Below are 23,774 nucleotides of genomic sequence, written 5' to 3'. Positions count from 1 at the left end.
CAGGTTACTTAATCTAAACAAGTTCATTCATAACTTTCTTCAGCAAACATTTATTGTGTAGGTGCTGTGTGCCAGGTTCTGTCCTAGATGCTGAAGACACAGCAGGCAGTGCACTTGAGGGGCAGAAGTTCTGGAAAGGAAACCAGACAAGAAATTAGATGAGTGAGGAAAATTCTTAGAATGCCAGAGAAGGGCTCTGGAGAAAAATAAAGCAGGAAAGAGGGGGTGGGAATGACCTTTAAGGCCTGGAGGCAAAGTATAAAATTTTAAATAGAAGGATTAGAGAAGACCATCCTGAAGTGACCAGAGGAGGGAGGGAGGAAGCAGTGTAGTGTGTTCCAGGCAGAGGGCTCTACCTATGCAAAGGCTCTGGGATGGCACTGTGTCTGATGTGTTTGAGGAGCAGTGAGGAGGCCTGTGTGGCTGGAGTACAGAGATCAAGGGGTAAAATGGGAGGAGGTGAGGGCAGGAAGGGTATGGAAGCAGGATTTGGGATTTTGTTCCAAGAGATGGGAGCCATTGAGAGTTCTGAGCAGAGGAGGAGCCTGGCCTGACTCAGGTGTTCACAGAGGCACCCTGGACTCTAGGGGCTGCAATGGCAGAAACCAGGAGACCAGAATGGAGGCAATTACACTAGTTGAGGGTTTAAATCACCCAGTACCAAGGTGCTAAATGAATACATCTACAAAAATAGCTAACCACAGATTTCTGACTCTCAGCCAGGTTCAGGAACACAGCATTGGCTCTCTTCCAGTCCCAGTCCCATTCTTCCTAGTTCTGTACCATCTTTAACTTTCATATCCCTGAACCTTTTGTATCTATACCTTTCATATACCTGAGCTTCAGTTTCTCTATCCATAAAATGGGGTTAACAACATTAATAGCTCCCTCTGTCTCCAGGGCTCAGTGAACTGCGGAGGGGATAACACTTAGCCCAGAAGTTGGTCTATTGCAAATGCTCAGTTAATTAGAGTTATTCATTAAGCACAGAGTTCAAGAGTATGGTGTCAGGAGCAGAGTTAAAATCCCAGCTCCTGCTGGCTATGTGATTTTGGGCAAGTGATTAAACATTTCTGTTTCTATATTATACCATCTGCCCTCAGAGCCTTGTGAGAATGACATGAGTTTCTAGAAGTAAATTCCTGGCACACAGTAGGCACTCTATCCTTTATTTTTAGCATTATGACTAGTAGAATGCTTTCAGCTTTGCCACCCAAATGCTGACCCCAAACCTTTTGTCAAAAGATTTCATCTGGCCCTGGCCGGTTTGGCTCAGTGGTTAGTGTCAGCCCACGGATCGCAGAGTCTTGGGTTCGGTTCCCGCTGGGGGCATGTACCTTGGTTGCAGTTTGTCCCAACCGGGACTGTATGGGTGACAGCCACTCGGTGTGTCTCTCTCACATCAATGTTTCTTTCTCTCTCTTCCTCCCTCTCCCTCCTGCTCTATCTGAAGATAAATGCAAAAATGTCCTTGTGTGAGGATATAAAAAAAATAAATAAATAAATAAGTAAGTAAGTAAGTAAATAAATAAATAAATAAAAAGATCTCATCTGGGTGGCTGGGATGACCATTTCTCAGGCACAGACTTCTGGGATTACGGGGGTGAGCCAGACTGGGTGAAGCCTTGGGCCGCTGTAGGCTTTGGGGACTTGGCCTGTATCCCAAAGCCATGGGGACTGGGTGGCACTTGATGTCCTGGCATCAGAATCATAACCAGGCAGCCTGTGTTGGTTCTCTTATCTCCTACACCCACTGCACGTTGTGGGCTGGCCATTGTGCCCAGCAAAGTCAGGACCCAAGGGCTGCCTCTGCTCCCTACCCCCACCCCAGCCTGGCCTAATGGCCCAGCTTTCCCATGCCTTCTCCCCTACCACTGTCGCATCTTTAGCTCTGTCTCTCCCAGTATCTGCCCAAAAAAGGCGTGGGTTGGAGCTAGAGGGGCCTTGGTTTGTTTTACAGCTCCATCACTCACCAGCTTTGTAGTCTAAGCCAGTGGCCTCAGTTTGTCCTTTCTGTCAAATGGGACCACTCTCCTGGTTAGTGTTTGTTTCATTCTTGTACCCCAGACCTGTGCTAAGTGCTTTTTGAGCATCAAGTCCTGGCAATACCTACGAAGCAAATGCAAGTATTAGTCTCATTCTGCAGACAGGAAAATGGCAGCCTGGAGAGGAAAAGAACTTGTCAGTTTCCTAACCTGTGTTGTAGGGGAGTAAATGCCTTACCACTTCCTCTTGTTACAATGAGAGCACATGAAACATGCTGGCACAGATTCAGGCTCAGCATATTGGTTCATGACCTAGAGACCATGAGGTGGCAAATTCTGTAAAAGTTAAGAGAATAAAAATTTTCAGCTTTGTGGGCCACATGCAGTCTCTGTGGCTGCTACTCAAGTCTGCCGTTGTAGTGTGAAAGCAGCCAGACAGTATGAAAATGAACATTACTGTGTGCCATGAAAAATGGATTGATGGCCTGGCCTGTGTGGCTCAGTGAACTGAGCGCCATCCCATGGACTGAGAGGTCCTGGTTCGATTCCGTTTAGGGCACATGCCTGGGTTGTGAGCTCGATTCCCAATAAGGGGAAGTGCAGGAGGCAGCGGATTGATGTTTCTATCTCTATCTAAAAAATCAATAAAAACATATTTAAAAAAAATTCAAATGTCAGTTTTAAAATATGTTTTTATTAATTTTTTTTTAGAGAGAGAGAAACATCAATCTGCTGCCTCTAGCATGCCCCCCACTGGGGATCAAGCCTGTAACTCAGGCATGTGCCCTGACTGGGACTCGAACCAGGACCACTCAGTCCATGGAATGGCGCTCAATCCACTGAGCCATACCAGCTGGGCCACATTATTGATTTTTTTATCCTCACCCGAGAACATTTTTTCATTTTTTTGTTCAGATAGAGTGGGAGGGAGAGAGGAAGAGAGAGAGAGAGAGAGAGAAACATCAACGCGAAAGGGACACATTGAGTGGCTGCCACCCGCACAACCAACCAGGGCCAGGTACAAACTGCAACCGAGGTACGCACCCTCAGCGGGAACTGAACCCAGGTCTCTCTGGACCGCAGGCCAACGCTGTAACCACTGAGCCAAATTGGCCAGGGCTGGGCCACATTATTTTTACATGACAAAATTGTCTTCCTCTTTTGATGTTTTTCAGCCATTTAAAAATGTAAAGACCTTGCCCTGGCCAGTTCTCAGTGGTTAGAGCGTCACTCCTTGGACCAAATGGTCTTGAGTTTGATTCCTGGTCAAGGGCACCTACCTGAGTTGCAGGTTCAATACCTGACCGGGGCCAGAGTCATGCAGGAGGAAACCAATCGATGTGTTTCTTTTACATTGATGTTTCTCTCTCTCTCTTCATCTCTTCCACTCTTTCTTTTTTTGTTGTTTTTTTTTTTTGGTACGTGCCCCTAGCCGCTAGGGCCCAGCAGGAACTGAACCTGGGACTGTCTGGTCTGCAGGCCGATGCTTCAACCGCTGAGCCAAACCGGCCAGGGACCCTTTCCACTCTTTCTAAAAATCATTGGAAAAATATCTCTGAGTGAGGATTAACAAAAATAAAACAAACAAACAAACAAAAAAAAATGTAAAGACCATTTGTGGCTCTGGGTTATATGAAAACAAGTAGTGGGTAGATTTACCCCACTAGTGACATTTTGTCAACCCCTGGCTTAAATGGTAAAGAAATTGATATGCCCTGGTCGGTTTGGCTCAGCGTTTAGAGCGTCGGCCTGCGGTCCAGAGAGACCCGGGTTCAGTTCCCGCTAAGAGCACGTACCTCTGTTGCAGTTTGTCCCCGGCCCTGGTTGGGTTGTGCGGGAGGCAGCCACTCGATGTGTCCCTTTCACGTCGATGTTTTTCTCTTTCTATCTCTCTCTTCCTCTCTCTCCTTCCCACTCTATCTGAACAAAAAATGGAAAATTGTCCTCGGGTGAGAATTAAAAAAAAAAAAAATGTGATAGACAGAATAATGGTCCCCCCAAATATGTCCACATCCTAATTCCTGGAACCTGTGTCTATGTTACTTTACATGGTAAAAGGGAATTTGCAGAGGGATTAAATTAAAGATTTTGAGATGGGGAATTATCCTGAATTGTCCATATGGGTCAAGGATAATGACCTTATAAAGGAAAGAGGGAGGCTAGGAGGAGTCAGAGGAGACAGTGACCACAGAAGCAGATGTGGGCTTGATAGGAATGCTGGCTTTGAGGATGGAGGAAGAGGCCACAAGCCAAAGAAAGAGGGTGGCTTCTAGAAGCTGGAACAGGCAGAGAAAGAGAATCTGCAGAAGGAATGCAGTCCTGCTAACATCTTGATTTTAGCCCGGTGAGATACACTTTGGATTAGACCTCTACAATTAGAAGATAATAAATGTGTGTTGTTTTAAGCCACTAAGTTGGTGGTGATTTGTTACAGAAGGCATAGGAAACTCATACAGACACTAACTCAGGAGCTGGTGGCCTGGCTCTTGCTTACCATCTTTGCGGCCACCTGCACAATATTTCTCTTTAGGCCTTAGTTTCCGCATTTGACAAATGGGGGTTCTAATGATAGGATCAAACTCACAAAGTTGCTATAAGGGTAAACTGAGATCAACTGTGTAATGTTTTGGAAGAATATCTGGCATATGGCAAACAGGTCAATAAAGGAGGCATGGGGCATTTGTACCTTTCTTCTTTTTTTTAAATCCTCACCTGAGGATATTTTTCCATTTATCTTCAGATAGAGTGGAAGGGAGGGAAGAATGGAGGGAGGGAGGGGGAGAGAGAGAGCGAGAGAGAGAGAAACATTGATGTGAGAGGGACACATCAATTGGTTGCCTCCCCCACGACCAAGACCAGGGCCGGGGCTGAACTGCAACTGCAACTGCAACCAAAGTACGTGCCCTTGGCCAGTATCAAACCCATGACTCTTTGGTCTGCTAGCTGATGGTCTTTTTTTTTTAACTATGTTTTTTATAAACACTTAATTATTATTATTGTTTTATTGATTTTAGAGAGGGGGGGAGGGAAAGGGAGAGAGAGATAGAAACATCGATGAGAGAGAACATCGACTGGCCACCTCCTGCATGCCCCCCACTGGGGATCAGGCCCAAAACCTGGGCATGTGCCCTGACCAGGAACCAAACCAGCGACATCTTGGTGCATGGGTGGATGCTCAACCACTGAGCCACACCGGCTGGGCTGCAGGCCAATGCTCTAACCGCGGAGCCAAACTGGCCAGGGCTGTATTTTTCTTCTTATTACCTTGCAGCATTGTTGCAAAGATTCATCAAATTCCCATCCTGCAGGGTTTGGATCAGGCTCATTATCAGAAACCATTAGTATTTGCCCCTTCCTTTCCTTCCTTCCTTCCTTCCTTCCTTCCTTCCTTCCTTCCTTCCTTCCTTCCTTCCCTATCCACTAATGTTAGTGAGAACTAGTGGAACCCATCAGGTGACAGTACCAATGTTCCCTCTTATATTTCCTGAATGCCTACCAGGCCAGGCCCTGAGCCAAGCCTATGCCAGGTGCCCCTCTCTGCATCTTTAGTTCCATCTTACAAAGGGATAACTCAAGTTCACACAGCAAGGTCATGGCTCAGCTGTCCCATAGGCAGCCATTAATTTCCCCGAGAGCTGTCTGAGATTTCCCTAAGTGTCTTCACTTCTCCAGCCAGGCCTGGTTATGCTTCTGCCCAAAAACCCTTAGTGGCTCCCACTCACCCATCAAACCTGGTGTAGGACTCACCACTTGTTGCAAGGCAGTTGAACAAGCTGCTTCCCTTCCCTGAGCCTTGGTGTCCTCCGCCTTAACATGGGTTGATGATTGGACCTCCAATATGGTGAAGAGCAGAGAGCCATTGTCTGAAATACCTTCGCACCAGCTGTTAAGTGGCTGCTCCCACTCTGCCAGTCTGGCTGCCATTTAGCTGACACAAGAAACTTTTGGTGCTTCTCTCTCTCTCCTCTATACTCCTTACCAGTCTCACTTCCTTTCAGATGGTAGAAATATGCTCCTGTGTTTTCCCTTCATCCTTGTAATCATTTTGAGTTTTTATATATTTGTATGACTAATGCATGTGGAATTGTTTTGCTGTGTATAGGGGGTGGAATTAACTTTATTTTCTTCCAAATGCACAGCCAAGCCTACTGACTGATTTCCTTTCTCTGCCAACTGGAAATTCCACACTTGTCATGTATTAAATTCTTTTATGTATAAAATTCACAAATTATTTTTAAAAACTGTTTTATTGATTCCAGAGAGAAGAAGAGAGAGAGAGAGAGAGAGAGAGAGAGCAAAACATTAATGTGATAAACATCGACCTGTTGCCTCCCATTACTATCCCACCCCACCCCAACCCCCTGACCAGGGATCGACCGAGTGTTCTTTTAGATAGGATGGGAAGAGAAAGCTTCTCTGAGGAGGTGCTGTTTGATCAGAGGCCTAAAGGAGGTGGAGCCACATGGACATCTCAGGGAAGAGCTTGCTAGGTGGAGGGAACAAGTGCAAAGATCTTGAGTCAAGACCATGCCCAGTGAGTTTTCATTGTAACCAGAAGGCCAGTGAGCCTGGAATGGAATGAGCAAAGGGGAGAGAGAGAGGAGGTGAGGGCAGTGAGGGGTCAGGGCCTTGTGTGCTATAGTGAAGAGTTGGACTTCTCTGAATGAGGTAGGAGCCATAGAGGGTTCTGGGCAGAGGGTTCTGTTCCCTGACTCAGGTGTTTACTGGCTCTTCTGGCCACAGTGGGAGGACCAGAGTGGGGGTAAGAGTGGGAGCTGGGAGACCAGGGTGGGGACACCTGCACTGGTCCAGGCAAGAGGTGACTGCCATGTGACAAGGGTTCAGGCCAAGGAGTGAGTGAGAAATATTTGGATACTGGGTAGATTCTGAAGGTAGAGTGGATATTGAGCAGAGAGACATTCCAGGTTTCTGGCCTGAGTGCTCTGGAAGACAGCTGACATTTGTGAGTGGAGGCAGGTTAGGGGACAATCAGGGAGGGAATTAGATGTGGTGGTGCTGAGTGTGAGATGCCCATGAGAACCCCTTGTGGGGCACTGGGAGACAAGTGTCTCAGGGGCATACAGCTTGGAGGCCAGGCCCTCCTCAGGAACTGACATTTGGGAATCAACAGGATATACAGTTGGCTGAAGTCCTGAGTTTACAGGAGTGACCCCAAGAGACCTAGTATATCTGGGAAAAGAAGAAGCTGCGGCCTGGGCACCACTCAGACTGCATGGGGTGGGACTAGCTAGTTTTGTAACTGACAGGGACCTCAGGAACCACAGGATATCTTAAGGAGGCCTGGTCACTTGAGGGCATGGCTTAAAGCCTTGAGCCTCGCCTGTTTGCCGAAGTCTGTGGGCCAGGGGTCAGGTAGGGCCTCCACAGCTGTAGGCCATTGGAGGGAGGTGGCCTTTCTCTAGTAATGCTGAGTTAGTGATCAGAATGGGGTGAGGGTGAAGCAGCAGTTGTAATTATTGAGCATCAACTTTATATGACCACACTGTATAGCCCAATGTAACTGTATGCCCCACACTGAATATATATTCCTGCCAACTATACCCCCATGCCAGCTATATATAGTTAACTGTACTCTAAAGTGTACAACTGGCCCCAATGGCTGTTGGGAAATGCAGTGAAATTGAGGGAGTAGACAGTTTACTTCAGTGTGGATGGTTGGTGTGGGGTGTATAGCTAGCTGACTTTGCCCCCTCTGCCTGTTGTATACCCCCACACAGGCGGTACATCTTCATGCTGATTGTACATCTCTGACCAGCTATGTACTTCCACCTTTACTGTATACCCCACATGATTAAACACCTCTATGGCAATTGTCTACCTCCAGTGAGCTGTATGACTCTACACTGACTGCATAATACTACTCTGACTATGCCCCATGCAGTATCCCTGTACCTACCATACACTGGTCAATATCCCTACACTGACATAGTACATCTATTCCAACTGTAAACTCCACACCAGCTGTATACCTCCTGCATCCCATGCCTGGTCTTTGACCAGTTTTGGTTTTTTACTTTAGCCCCACTTTATTTTATTTATTTTATTTTTATTTATTTATTTTTTAATCCTCATCCGAGGACATTTTTCCATTTTTTGTACAGACAGAGTGGGAGGGAGAGAGAGGAAGAGAGAGAGAGGGAAACATCGATGTGAAAGGGACACATCGAGTGGCTGCCACCCGCACGACCAACCAGGGCTGGGGACAAACTGCAACCGAGGTACATGCCCTTAGCGGGAACCGAACCCGGGCCTCTCCGGACCGCAGGCGGACGCTCTAACCGCTGAGCCAAACCAGCCAGGGCACTTTAGCCCCATTTTATAATTGAGAAAATTGAGGCTCAGTGAAGAAAAGGCGTTGGCCTAATTGTCCTCTCGCTCAGTGGGGAAGAAGGAACATTTGAATTCAGGGCCACCCAGTAGGATGTTGGCTCCACATGACACACAAGATTGGGTCTCTCTGATTTGCCACTGTACCTGGTGTCCAATCCAGGGCCTGCTCCCAGTAGGGGCTCAATAAATCTATGTTCTACAAAACAATGGCTCCTGGATTCACAGTTGTGAGAGTGTACAGGGATGATGAGCTCAAATGTATAGCTTTGGGGGCCACAAAGGGACTATCTGGGGACAGTGCCTGCCAGGCAGGAATGTGGCATGGGGGCTGTTGGCCCCAGTTCTCCACTTTTCAAGAAACCGGCCATGTGGATTTTTACATGGATTCTCTCAGTGTTTAACTGTTGCCATTTAATTTTTAAAAAAATGCAGCCCCCCCCCCCCAATACGTCCACTGGTTTGAGAATTTTCAGCTCAAATATTTTACAATTAGGTGTTTGGAGTTAGCCATCTGCCGGTTTGGCGGCCACCGGCTAGAAATTGACCTACTTGTGCCTCAGTTTCCATACCTGGAGAATGGGGCGATATTAGATGCCCTTTCAGGGTTGAGAGGTGTGCTAGGCGGTGTAGCCTGCTGAGGGGTTTGGGGCGGGCCCAGGGACCAGGGCCAAGCCACTGGGTTCTCCGGGTGGGGGCTGGGCAGGGGGCAGGGCGGGCTAAATCTGGCGGGCGGATGAGTGGCAGGAGCAGCTGCCGCCCTTCCCGGCCTCTCCTCCCTTCCTCCTCTGGTCAGCCCCTTGGCAGGCGCTCCGCTGGGGCCGGTCAGACTGGTTTGGGCCGCCCCGCCCTGCTCCTTGCTGGGAGGAGTTGCTGCCTGTCGGTCCTACGGTCCCTCCCTCGGGACGCCTACGGGCCAGACCCTCAGAGCAGGCAGCAGGCCGGGGGCTGAGTGCAGCAGGAATGGGGGGCGAGCGGCACCATTACTACGGGAAGCACGGTAGGCATCTCCTCCCTGGCACCGGGGCCTGGCCACTGGGAGAGGGCAGAGGGAATGCTGATCTCTGCCTGTAGTGCCCCCCCTCATCACCTGCCAGCACCCCTCATCCCAGTCTTCCCCAGGAGAGCCTCTCAGAGTTCACTCCAAATCCCCTCACCCGAAGGGCCCTTGAAGCCTCCTCCCTAGTACTCCTGTACTTTGGACCTTACCTTCTCCACCTAGCTCCCTGGTGGCCCCATTACAGCCCCCTCCCCAATGGGTGGCCTCCAGGCAATAAATCCAATTAGTGGCTTCTCTCCCCAGCCCTTGTCGGCCTTGCTCCGGGCTTGGGTGTGTCCTCTCCTGGAGGTTGGGTGAGGCAGAAAATCTGCAGGGTCTCTGAAATTTACTCCTGGGGCTAAAGATACCCCTAGGAGCATCTGGGAGGGGGGGGGGTGTCTCCCAGTCCCTTCTTGGCACACCCAGCTCTATCTTGCTGATTTTCAGGAACTCCACAGAAGTATGACCCCACCTTCAAAGGACCCATTTACAACAGGTAAAGGGCTCTGGGTACCTGTGAGGGGCAGGTGGGAGGTCTGCTAATACTGTCCTACTCCTGTTTCTTTCTTTTCTAATCCTCACCCAAGGACATTTTTCCATTTATCATCAGACAGAGTGGGAAAGAGGGAGAGAGAGAGAAACATCAATTAAGAGGGACACATTGACTGGTTGCCTCCTGCACCACTCGACCAGGAGCGGGGTGCAACTAGGTCCGAGCCTTTGACCCTTGTGCACAATGGAACCCGCCACTCACTGGTCCACAGGCCTTCTCTCCGCCGAGCCAAACCCGCCAGGGCCCACCTCTGTTTCTTCACACTCTCCTATCTGTTCTCCAACAAACTGGTGATAAATACTTGCAACATGAGGATAAAAGGACTAATTTCCTTAATAATAAAGAGTCCTTACAAATGAAATTAAAAAGAAAAGAAACAGACAAAAGACTGAAACAAGAAATACTGTAGAAAATGAAGTTATGGAAAAATGCTCAAACTCACTGGAAAGTAAAGGAATATAATTTAAAACAATAACCAGATCGAATTTCCTATGATGAATTAGCAATGATTAAATAGATGAACACATATTCTGCTCTGAAAATAATTGTTGTAGTTTTTTTCAAGGGAATGTGGAAATATGAACACTTTATTTTTCATAAGGTTATTATTTTTTTTAATCTCACCCGAGGATATATTTCTGTTGTTTTTTTAGTTAGAATGGGAGGGAGGTGGGGGGAGAGAGAGAGAGAGAAAGAGAAACATTGATCTGACAGAGACACTTGGATTGGTTGCCTTCTGCACAACCCTGGGGTCAGGGATTGAACTTGCAACCAAGGTACATGCCCTTGACCAAGAATCGAACCTGAGACTCTGGTTCCCTGGGGTGACGCTCTAACTGCTTAGCTAAACCGGCGAGGGTAGAAATATGAACATTTTAAATGTGCAGCTTTTTGTTCCAAAGATTAAAATTCTAGGAAAAAAATGTTTCATAAACCTTGTACACATGGAAAAAATGTATGAAATAGCTGCCTTTTTGAAAATGGCAAAAATCCCACCATCTGAATGTCCGACCTTTGCAACTGGTTAGCAAGATTACCATGAATGCTTAGGTTAATATTACGCAGCTGTTAAAAGTATAAGAGTTCTAAGTAATGATATGGATCCCTCAATATATTAAGCAAAAAAAGCAAGACATAGAATAGTGGGTGTATCATATCACACTTGAATTAAGAAAAAAAAATTTTTTGTCCGGCTGGTGTGGGTCAGTGGTTGAGCATCAACCCATGCACCAAGAGGTTGCCAGTTCGATTCCCTGTCAGGACACATGCCCAGGTTGTGGGTCCAATTCCTAGTGTGGGTCATGCAGGAGGCGGCCCATCAGTGTTCTCTCTCATCGATGTTTCTATCTCTCTCTCCCTCTCCCTTCCTCTTTCTCTAAAATCAATAAAGGGGGGGAAATTTCTTTTAAAAAAAGAAGAAATAAATTTTTTTTTAACATTTGCACCTAATAAATAACCCAAAGGACTCATAAGAAATAATTAACAGGTTATTTATGAACAGGGGTATGTGTGTGTGTGTGAGGGGCATTTCTCTATTGTGTATAGTTCCATTTTATGGTTTTAATTTTTACCATATTCATATATATTTTTTTAAATTTTCATTTATTGATTTTAGGGAGAGAGAGAGAAACATCGATTTGTTGTTCCACTTATTTATGCATTCATTGGATAATTCTTGTATGTGCCCTGACTGGGAATCGAACCTTCAACCTTGGTGTATTGGGATGATGCTCTACCCGGCCAGGGTTCATTTTCTTTTTTTTCAATCCTCACCTGAGGACATTTTTCCTTTTTTTTTGTTTAGATAGAGTGGGAGGGAGAGAGAGAGAAACATTGACATGAAAGGGACACATCGAGTAGCTGCCACCCACACAACCCAACCAGGGCTGGGGACAAACCGTAACCGAGGTACATGCCCTTAGTGGGAACCAAACCTGGGTCTCTCTGGACTGCAGGCTGATGCTCTAACCGCTGAGCCAAACCAGCCAGGGCCCATAATATCTAATCTTATAAAAATAGTTTAGCCCTGGTCAGTTTGACTCAGCATTTAGAGAGTCATCCCTCGACCAAAGGGTCACAGGTTAGATTCATAGTCAAGGGCACGTACCTAGGTTGCAAGTTTAATCCCCAGCCTCAGTCAGGGTCGTGTGGGAGCAGCCAACTGATGTGTCTCTCTCCCATGGATGTTTTTCAATCTCTCAGACTCTCCCTCCCTCACTTCTACTCTATTTAAAAATAAATGGAGTCCAGCAGGTGTGGCTCAGTGGTTGAGCATCGACCCATGCATCAAGAGGTCGCCAGTTCGATTCCCAGTCAGGACACATGCCCAGGTTGTGGGCCTGATCCCTGGTGGGGGGCATGCAGGAGGCGGCCAGTCGATGTTCTCCCTCATTCTTGTTTCTATCTCTCTCTCCCTCTCCCTTCCTCTCTCTCTAAAATCAATCAAGAAAAAAAATTTTTTTTAATAAATAAATGGGAGTCCCGGGTTCAGTTCCTGCTAAGGGCACATACCTCTGTTGTAGTTTGTCCCCATCCCCAGTTGGGGTCATGTGGGTGGCAGCCAGTTGATGTGTCTCTCTCACATCGATGTTTCTCTCTCTCTTCACCCTTCTCTCCCTCCCGCTCTATCTGAAGATAAATGCAAAAAATAATGTCCCCGGGTAAGGATAAAAAATAAATAAATAAATGGAAAAATATCCTTGATTGAAGGTTAACAAAAAAACTTTTTTTAAGTAATAAAAATAATTTAACAAAAAACATTAACATGTAATGCTGGTAAAGATGTGGGGAAATGGCTCTGGCCGGGTTTGCTCAGCGGTTAGAGCGTTGGCCTGCGGTCCAGAGAAACCTGGGTTTGGTTCCCGCTAAGGGCATGTACCTCGGTTGCAGTTAGTCCCCAGCTCTGGTTGGGTCAGTGCCGTGTGGGAGGCAGCCACTCGATGTGTTCCTTTCACGTCGATGTTTCTCTTTCTCACTCTTCCTCTCTCTCCCTCCCACTCTATCTGAACAAAAAATGGAAAAATGTCCTCGGATGAGGATAAAGAAACAAACAAACAAAAAAGATGTGGGGAAATGGACACTCTCAATCACTTCTGCAACCTGCTTTGAGGACACTATACTATTATATAGGAGTACTGTACCATGACATATTAAAATTTTAAATGCATGTGCCCTTTGGTATAGCATTTGCCATTTGCATAACTGGGGAACATGTGTCCAAATAATACATGGGTGTGAATGTGTGTGCAGGGTACAATGTGTCTGTGATTCTCAGGGCACCAAGGTTCCCACCTTCACACTGTCCGTTGTTCCCAGGGGCTGCACAGACATCATTTGTTGTGTGTTCCTCCTCCTGGCCATCGTGGGCTATGTGGCTGTAGGGATCATAGGTGAGTAGAAGAGGGGACAGGACTTGGGGTTCCAGGGTGAGAGGACAAGCCATAGTCTAGGGCAGGAGTGGGGTTGGGGCTGAGGAGTGGCAGGCAGTGCCTCAGCATCTCTGGATTCCTCCACAGCTTGGACCCATGGAGACCCTCGAAAGGTGATCTACCCCACTGATAGCCGAGGCGAGTTCTGTGGGCAGAAGGGGACGAAAAATGCGTAAGTCTGGCTCCTTATTGCCTGGTGGGGTCGGAGAGGAGTGGGCAGGAGGGCTTTATGAACTCTGGGGGAAAGGTTCTAGGCTTCTGCCTCCATCCATCAGTCCAGTCAACAAATATTTATAAAACTCCCACCATCCCCGGGCACTGTACTAGGCCTTGAGACACAGCATTAAATGAGACTTTAAGAGTGTTGTTCTCACCCTGGCTGGTTTGGTTCAGCGGTTAGAGCATCGGCCTGCGGTCCAGAGAAACCCGGGTTCGGTTCCCGCTAAGGGCACATATCTCGGTTGCAGTTTGTCCCTGGCCCTGGTTGGGTCGTTGCGGTGGCAGCCACTTGATGTGTCCCTTTCACGTCAATGTTTCTCTTCCTCTCTCTCCCTCCCACTCTGTCTGAACAAAAAAATGAAAAAATGTCCTCGAGTGAGGATAAAAAAAAAAAAGAGTGTTGTTCTCTGAAGGCCCTTGTTTTAGGGGAGAACCCGAGAGGAGACATTATTAAATCTGGTATCAGATGGTCATGAACAGCTGAGGTAAAAGAGGGAGTCCTTTTACTTCACCTGTAAAAGTGAGGGCTGTACCACTCCCTGGCTGTGTGGCCTAGGGCAAGTGTCTCAATCCCTCTGGACCTTATTTTCCTCATCTCCAAAATGAGGATTATAATAGTCCCACTCTAATAGGGCTGTTGTGATAGTTAGATGAGCCTATATATGTGCAGAGCTTAGAATATCACCTGGCATGGAGTTGCTGCTGCTATAGTTATTGTTGTTTTCATTAAGATATTTTATGTAGGGTGGTTGAGAAGTCTTGACAGTTTTCACCTCTCTTCCCCAACTCCAGGAACAAACCCTACCTGTTTTATTTCAACATTGTGAAGTGTGCCAGCCCCCTGGTCCTGCTGGAATTCCAGTGTCCCACCCCCCAGGTAACATGTCTCTTCCTCCATCCTCTTCTCTGTCTCCCATTTCTATCACCAGGCCCTTTTCCCCCTGTAGTGATGGCTTCTCACCCAGCTTTTTATTTTTCCCTGGTAAATGGGAGGTAGAACTTCTGTCTTGAGTGGGGATCAGGTGTCTGATCCCACTTAACCGTGCCTCGTGCCCACCCCAAGATCTGCGTGGAGAAGTGCCCCAACCGATACCTCACCTATCTGAATGCTCGAAGTTCCCAGGACTTTGAGTACTACAAGCAGTTCTGCGTGCCTGGCTTCCAGAACAACAAGGTGAGGGGAGCGTAGGCAGGGCCAGGTGGAGGTTGCTGGTCTGGGGGATTAACTGTCCTCTCTCTCGACAGGGTGTGGTTGAGGTGCTTCGGGATGGCGACTGCCCCCCTGTCCTTATTCCTAGCACACCCTGTGAGTCGGGGGTCCTGTGAGCTCAGGTGTGGTGTGGGGAGGTGTCAGCAGCTCAGCCTGACTGCTCCCATCCCCTGCTCTATACAGTGGCCCAACGATGCTTCCCAGCCATCCACGCCCACAAGGGGGTCCTCATGGTGGGCAACAAGACAACCTATGAGGATGGGGACGGTGTTCGGAAAAACATCACTGAGCTGATTGAGGGTGCCAAGTGAGAACTGCGGCTCACCACACTGGCCTTGAGCTTTCCTGGGTTGGACAGCATCCCCTGGGGCTGGACCAGTCGGGGGTGGGAGGGGTCTGACACTACCCTCATATGCCTTACCCCAGGAAGGCCAATGGAGTCCTGGAGGCTCGGCAGCTGGCCATGCGGATATTTGAAGATTACACAGTCTCCTGGTACTGGATTGTCATGTAAGATGGAAGGGACGGCGGCCTTTTCTGGGCTGGGCAGTTTGAAGCTGGTGAGAGGGTGGGGACCACTTATGCCCCCATTTTAACCCTCAGAGGCCTGGTCATCGCCATGATGATGAGCCTCCTGTTCATCGTGTTGCTCCGCTTCCTGGCTGGCATTATGGTCTGGGTGATGATCGTCATGGTGATTCTGGTACTGGGCTATGGTACGTCTCTTCCTGTCTTCCTACTCCCTTCCCCATAGTCTGAAAAATGCTCATGCCCTTGACCTGGCACTGGCCTATCAAGATATTCTCCACCTTTTACTTGACAGGTTTGTGAAGATGTTTATCTTGGTGTTGCTTATGACAACAAACACTAGGACACAATCTCAGTGCTCATTGTGGGGGGATGGGCTAAATCATAGTCTTCCAGACTGGAGCCTGGATCTGTATTTTATCAACACCAAAAGGCTTTGGCAAGAAGACTGCTTAGGACAGTGGCTCAGGATGGGGGTTCAAATGCCGGTTCTGCCAACTTCTCACTCTGTGACCTTGGGCAAGGGAGTCAACCTCTCTGTGCCTCAATTTCTTCTTCCATAAAATAGGGATAATTAATATTTACTCGTTAGGAGGCTTGATGAAAAGATAGTATATGGAAGAGATAGGAGAGGAACCCAGAGGCCAAACTCAAAATCCAGTGCTTTATATTCTTTTTCTTTTTTAATGTTTTTACTGATTTTTTAGAGAGAGAGAGACATAGAAACATCAATGTGAGAGAGATACATTGACTGGCTTCCTCCTGCACCCACCCCCCACCGGGGATCGAGCCCACAACCCAGGCATGTGCCTTGACCCGGAATCGAACCAGGACGCGAACCAGGACCTCTCAGTCCATGGAATGATGCTCAGTCCACTGAGCCACACCGGCCAGGCTATATTCTGATTACTTATTTAAACTTTCCAGGAGGAAAGATAGCCTAATATGCAACCCAATCTCAGGACACAGATATTAAAATATTCATGTTAATAGTGGTTTCTAGCTAGATGCTGACATTTTAGGCAACTAGACTTTGTTTTGTTTTTTTTTTAACTTTATCTGTATTTTACTATTTTCTTCTACAAAGAGCTAAGAGGAATGCTGAAAATCCCTAATTCTATCCCACTGGACGTTAACACCCATGTCCTCCCTTCCTACCCATGAATCATTGTTATAGAGTTGCAAGGGGGGTCAGAGGACAGCCTCAGGCTACACAGCATCCTGACACCTATTCACTCATCAAACATGTACTGAGTCCTAGGCAGTTTTCTAGGTGCTGGGCTTATAGCAAATAATAAAATAAGACAAATCCTTGCTTTTGTGGAGCTTATATTCTTGGGGAGTATGGAGCAGATAGACAAGAAACAAATCAGAAAACCCTCTAGGATGTCAAAGCAGAGAAGAGAGATAAGAGGTTGGAGTTTGAGAGAGTAAGATTTTAAAAAGGGAAGTGTTTCTGGAAGGTCTTATGAGAAGGTGACATTTCAGCACAGGAGGCTGTGAAGGATCTGCTAGGAGAGAATGTACTTGGAAGCAGGAAGAGCTAGTGCAAAGGCCCCGAGGCAGGAGCAAGCAATGGCAGTCCCTCTCAGCCTCTGTTTTTGCTTCTGTTAAATTGGTATGGTTGTACCTGCTTTGCTATGTTTGGGGAGCAGTCAGTGAGCTGTAGCATGGTGATTCCTCTGTGCAGGTATATTTCACTGCTACATGGAGTATGCCCGACTGCGTGGTGAAGCCGGCTCCGAAATCTCCCTGGTGGACCTTGGCTTTCAGACAGACCTCCGGGTGTACCTGCACTTGCGGCAGACCTGGATGGCCTTCAGTGAGCCCCAACCCCCATTTCTGCCCCCAGTTGGGCCTGGGAGGGAGTGGGGAGCCCAGATAGCTGGCAGACTCAACCATCCTCTGCCCCCTATAGTGATAATTCTGAGCATCCTTGAGGTGATTATCATCTTGCTGCTCATCTTTCTACGGAAGAGAATTCTCATCGCCATTGCACTCATCAAAGAAGCCAGCAGGTGGGTGTGAGGGTGTCAGGCTGGAGTGGTCCCAGCATTGCTTGGTCCCTAATGCCCATGTCTGTTTCTCTCCAGGGCTGTGGGATATGTGATGTGCTCCATGCTGTACCCGCTGGTCACCTTCTTCCTGCTGTGCCTTTGCATCGCCTATTGGGCGAGTACTGCTGTGTATCCACTGTCAGATCCAAGTTCCCATTTCTGGGGATGGCTAAAAGACCAAACTTGCCTGGAAGTAACATGCAGCTTGGAGGCAGGCCCAAAACTTGATGGGGGGAGGAATCATTTTCCACAAGCCCCTGGGGTCCCTAATCTCGGACCTTGGTTTCCTTAACGAGCTTCCAGCTTCCTGTCCACTTCCAATGAAGCCATTTATAAAATCTTCGGTGATATCACCACCTGCCCAGTTACTGGGAAAACCTGCAACCCTGAGGTGGGTGTCCAGAGGTGGGGGCAGCTGTTTCCCCAGCAGCCCATAGGGGATCTGAAACCTCTCATCCCAACTTTGGGACCATTTGACAAACATTTGGTGCCGCCGTCTGTCCTGTGTTGGATATGGGAGACACGGGAAGAGATCCAACTTGGCAGTTCCCACACCCCTCTCTTAACCCAGCAATAGCCAGTTCTTGCTTCTAGAACTCCTTCTTTGCCTTCCACAAGCCCCTAACCTGACCCTTGAGGTCCTCATGCTGATCTCTGCCATTCCTGTCCTGTCCATATGGACATTCCACTGACACATGACCCCACCCTGATCCCCAAAATAGCCTATGTTACCTCACTGACACCCACTGAGTTTGTTTCATGATCCCTAGTCTTGCTTCTAGAAGCCCTTTTACAAGTCCCAATTTGAGCCCAACCCCTTGACTTCACTCTGATTCCTGTGACTCCTGTCCCACTCCATAGTATAGCTGACCTAGACCTGATCCCCAGAGACTACTCTGAACCCCAGGTTCTTATGTTGTGACTGGGCCCTGTGTCCCTCCCATAGACCTTTTCTTCCTCCAATGAGTCCCGCCTATGCCCTGGAGCCCACTGCCAGTTTGCCTTCTATGGTGGTGAGTCGGCTTACCACCGGGCCCTGCTGGGCCTACAGATCTTCAACGCCTTCATGTTCTTCTGGCTGTCCAACTTTGTGCTGGCACTGGGCCAGGTCACACTAGCTGGGGCCTTTGCCTCCTACTACTGGGCCCTACACAAGCCAGATGACCTGCCTGCCTTCCCGCTCTTCTCTTCCTTCAGCCGGGCACTCAGGTGGGACCACACATGGGCTGGGGTGGGGGTGAGATGGGTGGAGGAGGCCTGGCCTCGCCACTGACCATGACTTTGGCCTGTAGGTACCACACAGGCTCCCTGGCTTTTGGTGCCCTCATTCTGGCCATTGTGCAGATCATCCGGGTGATGCTAGAGTACTTGGATCAGCGCCTGAAAGGTGAGGCCCAAATGCTGTGGGCTTTGGCCTTAAATTGGGGAGGTGAGATTGAGAGGCAGATCGGAATTGGTTCTTGCTTGAGAGCAAAGCTTGTGTGGGACAGTGATTGATTTCTGACTATGGGGGGAGCTGAAGGGTTTGGGTAATTGGTTCCTGCCATGGCGGAGCCGCTGAGAGCCCAGTGGGTGGAATTTTTACCTCTGAGGGGTCAGGGCCTATAGGCCTGGGCCGCTATTGTTTCCTGAAGAGATGGTTGGTCGTGGATTTGTTTGTGCTGAGGAGTGTGCAACTAAGACTGCTTTCATTATAGTGGAGGGGCTGTGGAGATGGGATTGGTTGTACTATAGAAGCTTGCAAGGATTGGTGTTGGTGTGGGAGGCAGGGCCAGAGCAGTGGTGTGAGTTGTGATGGGTTCCTGTTTTGGAGGCTGGGCTGAAGAGCTTCGGGATTGGGTCCCTCAAGGGGGACATCCCCCACGAGGATCCTGGATCAAGAAGTCTTTCCCGGCTGGTGTGGCTCAGTGGACTGAGTGTTTTCCCATGGACTGAGAGGTCCTGCTTTAATTCCCGGTCAGGGCACATTGCCCGGATTATGAGCTCGATCCTGCAGGGCACATGCAGGAGGCAGCCAATTGATGTTTCTCTCTCTCTCCCTTCCTCTCAGAAAAATCAATAAAAACTTTTTTTTTTTTTTTAAGGAGTCTCCTTTTCTTGTCTCTTTGAGAAGGTGGGCTCTGAGAGCCTTTCCTGTGGCAAGTGTGTGTAATGAGGACGTGGGGGGTGTCCCCTCGCTTCACATCCCTCCATTCTCTTCCAGCTGCGGACAACAAGTTTGCCAAGTTCCTCATGACCTGTCTCAAATGCTGCTTCTGGTGCCTGGAGAAGTTCATCAGATTTCTCAACAGGAATGCCTACATCATGGTGAGTATGCCTAGGACCCATAACCAACCCACCAGCTTCTACTGGGGGGAGGAGCCATTATTCCCATCCAGAGGTCCTGATCTTTTCCTTCTACCTTCCAGATTGCTATCTATGGTACCAATTTCTGCACTTCAGCCAAGAATGCCTTCTTCCTGCTGATGAGAAACATCATCAGGTGAGGGAAAAACCATCCTCTCACCACCTCCCTCCACCCCTGGTCCCTGAGCCAACGTTCACACCTGCTTCTCACTCTCCCTTGCAGAGTGGCTGTCCTGGACAAAGTTACTGACTTCCTCTTCCTGCTGGGCAAACTTCTGATTGTGGGTAGCGTGGGTGAGTGCTGTTCACCCAGCCTCTCCAGCTGTGGGAGCCTACTGGGCTGTTGGGGTCCCCATATCTTCTTCTGTGGTGGGTTCGGTCTTCTTGGGGGAGGGAGCTATTTTCGTTGGCCAAAACCCTCAACCATCTCGGTTTTCTCCCCTCTCCAGGCATCCTGGCTTTCTTCTTCTTCACCCACCGTATTAGGATTATACAAGACACAGCACCGCCTCTCAATTATTACTGGGTCCCTATACTGGTATGGAACTTTGGGGATGGGTGGGTGTCAGGGGAGAAGGATGTGTTGGGACTTACCTGGCCCCCTTTGACTGGACAGATATGGTTGGGGGTCAGAAATTGGGGATTGGTTCTTTATTCCCACAAACATTTATTAAGCACCTGCTATCTACCAGGCACAGAGGGAGGAAGGGCTTCTCTCTAGAGGTAAATAGACATTAATCAATAATGATATGAGTGGATATGAGACTGCAAACTGTACATGCCACAGGGCAGAATTCTAGGGAACTTTTGGAGCCTGTGGTGGAAGATTTTTGCAAGTCTGGGAGTCCAGGCAATTTCACTGTGGAAGTGATATCAGATATAAGATCTGAAGGAGATGCAGGCAACAACCAGAAATAGGGAACAAAGACAGAGGCTCTGAGGTGGGACCATACCAGAGGCAGTGAGGAAACCAGTGTGGCTGATGTGGAGGAGGTGGAGGAAGTAGAGGAAATAAGGGCACAGAGGTAAGAGTCCCTGGAGGGTTTAGGTCATCATCCCTAAGAAGCAAAAAATCTGCAGGCCTTGGAGATTTATTTTAGTCCTCTTTGCTAGTTCTAGGATGTGTAACTTTGGGTAAGTTATTTAATCTAAGATCCACTCACTTCAGTCAAATGTTTATCAGGTACCCACCAAGGCCTTGTGAGTCACCAAATTGCTAGAGATATTGCAATAATCAGAAAAGACACAGTCTAGTGGGGATGTGTGCATTAAACCTATAATGCCCTAAATATGCATGAAATTGCAGCCAGTTGAAGATCTCAGAGGAGGGGTGCACAGTACTAGGAGAGCATAAAACAGAGTATAGATGTCAGAGGTGACTCCTTGTGGGAGGAGGACTTGATGCTTGAGCTTAAAGCAGAATAATGAAGAAGCATAATAAACTAGACTAAGTCAGGGCAACAGCATGTGCAAAGGCCCTGGGGTTGAAGAGAGCAAAGACTGTCCTGTGGATGATAGGGCTCTGCCCACAGAGGTGAGGAGTTAGGCTGTTAATCTAAAAAGGGTTTATCAGCATAGGAATGACATAATCCCTGCCTGAGAGGGACTGGGTGGCTGGGAGTTACTCTGGGCAGGAGTTGGGATGGAAACAGCTCCTGTCCTCTCACCCAGACTGTGATCATTGGCTCCTACCTGATTGCCCATGGCTTCTTCAGCGTCTACGGCATGTGTGTGGACACACTGTTCCTCTGCTTCTGTGAGTGACCCCTCACCCCGACCCTTGCTGGCCCCTGACTCCCTTCTCCCCTCTGGGCAGAACATCTTCCCATGGGGCTACACATTCACTTGCCTGGTTCCCCCAGCTTCCCAAGGACTGGCTGACCCTCACATAGGGCCCTGGCATGCCCCCCCAGCTTCCTCCCTGCGCTCAGAGCTGTTCCATCCTTTTGTCCCGTGGTTCAGGCTGCAGCTGGAACGCTCTGCCCCTGGGCCCTTGGCTTCCAAGTTTCCAGCTTTGTTGGGAGGAATCTGTGGCTGCCACTAACTCTGGTCTCTCAATCTGTCTGTTTTGTTTTCTCTTTTCTCTTCCTCTCCTCCATGCCTGCTGGCTTCCCTGTTCTTCCCTGCCTCTCCCTCCCCCTCCCTTCCTGACCACCCCACTTTCCCCCTGCCGGTTCCTGGGGGGAGCCCAGGTGAGGACCTGGAAAGAAATGACGGCTCTCAGGAGCGACCCTACTTCATGTCGCCTGAGCTGAGAGACATCCTGTTGAAGGGGAGTGCGGAGGAGGGGAAACAGGCAGAAGTCGAGTAGGAGGAGTAGAGAAGGAGGGAGGCCAGCTTATAGCCTGGCAGGCCTCCTTGTTTCCTCCCTGTAGACCGGGGGTGCATGCGGGGCTTCCTTGCCTGGGAGTGTGGGGAGTGTGTGTGTCCCATCCCCAAGCCCACGATAGTCTGTCCCTCTCCAGTCCCAGTGTGTCTTGCTTCCTAACCGTCTGAAGCTTCTGTGGCCCCAGCCTGCCCTGTCCCCAGAGGCCCCTGCCTGTGAGCTCCCCTCATGCCACCTGCTCTGGGGTCTCTCTCCACAGTGGAGGACCTGGAGAGGAATGATGGCTCGGCCGAGAGGCCTTACTTCATGTCTTCCAATCTCAAGAAGCTTTTGAACAAGACCAACAAGAAGCTGGCAGAGTCTTAAAGGCCTCACCTTCCCCACCTCCCTGCAAAGTCTCACACTGGGTGCTCGGCGGCTGGGTCAGAACCCCCAGCTCATTGGGCTGACCTTAAGTCCTATCACTGCCACCCTCACCATCATCCAATTACCACCTGTCTCCAGGGACCTGGAGGGTTTGTGGCATCTCCTCCCATGCCAGGGGGCAGTTAGACTTTTCATGGTGGCACTTACAAGACTGCATAACGAGTCACTCCAGCCCTCACTGGCCCGGATGGGAAGAAGTCCGTGAGGGCTCTTGATGTGTGTGGCCAACGATGGGGCCCAACCTCTACGGGCTGCCTCAAGCTTCCTGTTCCCTCTTATGGTGGGATGGCGTTTGTGTCTGTGGGAGCCATGGCTACAGTAAAGCTCCCACTCCTAAAGGCCCTCATTCACTTTATCTGCTCAAGCCAGGGCTGAGTCCTTCTCCAAGCGGAACAGTTGGCTCACAGGCCACCACGTGCATGTCTTTACTATTTTTTTAACCTGGCTATGCATTAAAGGGTCTATTAGCTTTTTTTGTCTGTCTCAACAGCTGAGATGGGGCTACTGAGGAGTGCCTTCTGTTATCTGGTATGACTGCAGTGGGGTATGCTATACATGCCCAGGGGTGTCTCCTGGCTCGGGGGCAGCAGCGCTCCCTGTGTGTTGATCGAAGATGAGGGAGTGAGACTAGTCAGGGAGGCTGCTTTGAGCAGGAGGGAGGAGACCTCTAAGCCTGCTGGCTGGGTTGAGTTTCTCCCCTTCCTGTGCCAGTTATTGACACAGCTCTCTTTGTAAGAGAGAAAATAAACTGAATCCACCCAAGGGACAATTTCAGGGGAAGGGGTGCAGGGCAGAGATGCTGCATGCACACCAGACCCCCTGCCCAGTCACCTCATCTTGAGGATTCTTTTGCCAAATTTGTTGAACTCAGGACACGGTCTCCTGGTTTTCTCTTCGCCATATCATAAGGCCCCCAAACTTTATGTCTTTGTTCATCAGCATCATTCCAGGATCCCGGAGAGGTAGAAATTCCCGCTTGGGGTCTCCATGTCCTGTGCCTGTTGCCAGTCCTCCCTCCTTCCTACCCTCTGCCCACACACCCCTGCGTGTAACTGCATTCCAACCACTAATAAAGTGCCTATTGTAACAGAGCTGGGGCCTGGAGTGTTTGTGGGCACAGTGGGGGGCTATTAAGAAGAACCCCAGCTTTTACAACCCTGGGATTCTCTGAGTTGGGGTGACTATACCCAGGGGAAAGGGGGTCAGTCAGGAAGCCCTGTCTGCTGGCTCCTGTCTATGCTTCAATTCCATCATGCAAGCAGCTCAGGTTTCTCCTGAACAAACACCCCTTATTAGATTCTGGTGCGTA

General features: G+C 49.0%; 1 protein-coding gene across 4 annotated transcripts in view; it reads left to right on the top strand.

Annotated features, from left to right (window-relative positions):
* SLC44A2 (solute carrier family 44 member 2) overlaps window positions 1-23,556 on the top strand; it is a 29,632-nt gene extending 6,076 nt beyond the window's left edge. The window contains exons 2-23 of one of the 4 annotated variants that reach the window (XM_036281743.1): window positions 9,820-9,868; window positions 13,241-13,314; window positions 13,441-13,525; window positions 14,365-14,449; window positions 14,636-14,746; window positions 14,818-14,878; window positions 14,966-15,089; window positions 15,209-15,292; window positions 15,386-15,498; window positions 17,001-17,132; window positions 17,229-17,328; window positions 17,404-17,496; window positions 17,671-17,758; window positions 18,314-18,576; window positions 18,660-18,754; window positions 19,571-19,674; window positions 19,776-19,849; window positions 19,937-20,007; window positions 20,163-20,251; window positions 21,385-21,469; window positions 21,906-22,020; window positions 22,299-23,556. In XM_036281743.1, coding sequence (XP_036137636.1) covers window positions 9,820-9,868; window positions 13,241-13,314; window positions 13,441-13,525; window positions 14,365-14,449; window positions 14,636-14,746; window positions 14,818-14,878; window positions 14,966-15,089; window positions 15,209-15,292; window positions 15,386-15,498; window positions 17,001-17,132; window positions 17,229-17,328; window positions 17,404-17,496; window positions 17,671-17,758; window positions 18,314-18,576; window positions 18,660-18,754; window positions 19,571-19,674; window positions 19,776-19,849; window positions 19,937-20,007; window positions 20,163-20,251; window positions 21,385-21,469; window positions 21,906-22,020; window positions 22,299-22,320 — 2,117 coding nt within the window. In that variant the 3' untranslated portion in view covers window positions 22,321-23,556. Of the gene's footprint in view, window positions 1-9,819; window positions 9,869-13,240; window positions 13,315-13,440; window positions 13,526-14,364; window positions 14,450-14,635; window positions 14,747-14,817; window positions 14,879-14,965; window positions 15,090-15,208; window positions 15,293-15,385; window positions 15,499-17,000; window positions 17,133-17,228; window positions 17,329-17,403; window positions 17,497-17,670; window positions 17,759-18,313; window positions 18,577-18,659; window positions 18,755-19,570; window positions 19,675-19,775; window positions 19,850-19,936; window positions 20,008-20,162; window positions 20,252-21,384; window positions 21,470-21,905; window positions 22,021-22,298 lie in introns of those variants that run through there. The other 3 variants (XM_036281744.1, XR_004962012.1, XM_036281745.1) reach the window with 3 other exon arrangements.
* Window positions 23,557-23,774: the final 218 nt, after the last annotated feature.

The sequence above is a fragment of the Molossus molossus genome, unplaced genomic scaffold (genome assembly GCF_014108415.1).
Source record: "Molossus molossus isolate mMolMol1 unplaced genomic scaffold, mMolMol1.p scaffold_m16_p_4, whole genome shotgun sequence".
In the NCBI taxonomy this organism is placed as follows: domain Eukaryota; kingdom Metazoa; phylum Chordata; class Mammalia; order Chiroptera; family Molossidae; genus Molossus; species Molossus molossus.
This window is presented reverse-complemented; position numbering and strand designations above follow the sequence as displayed.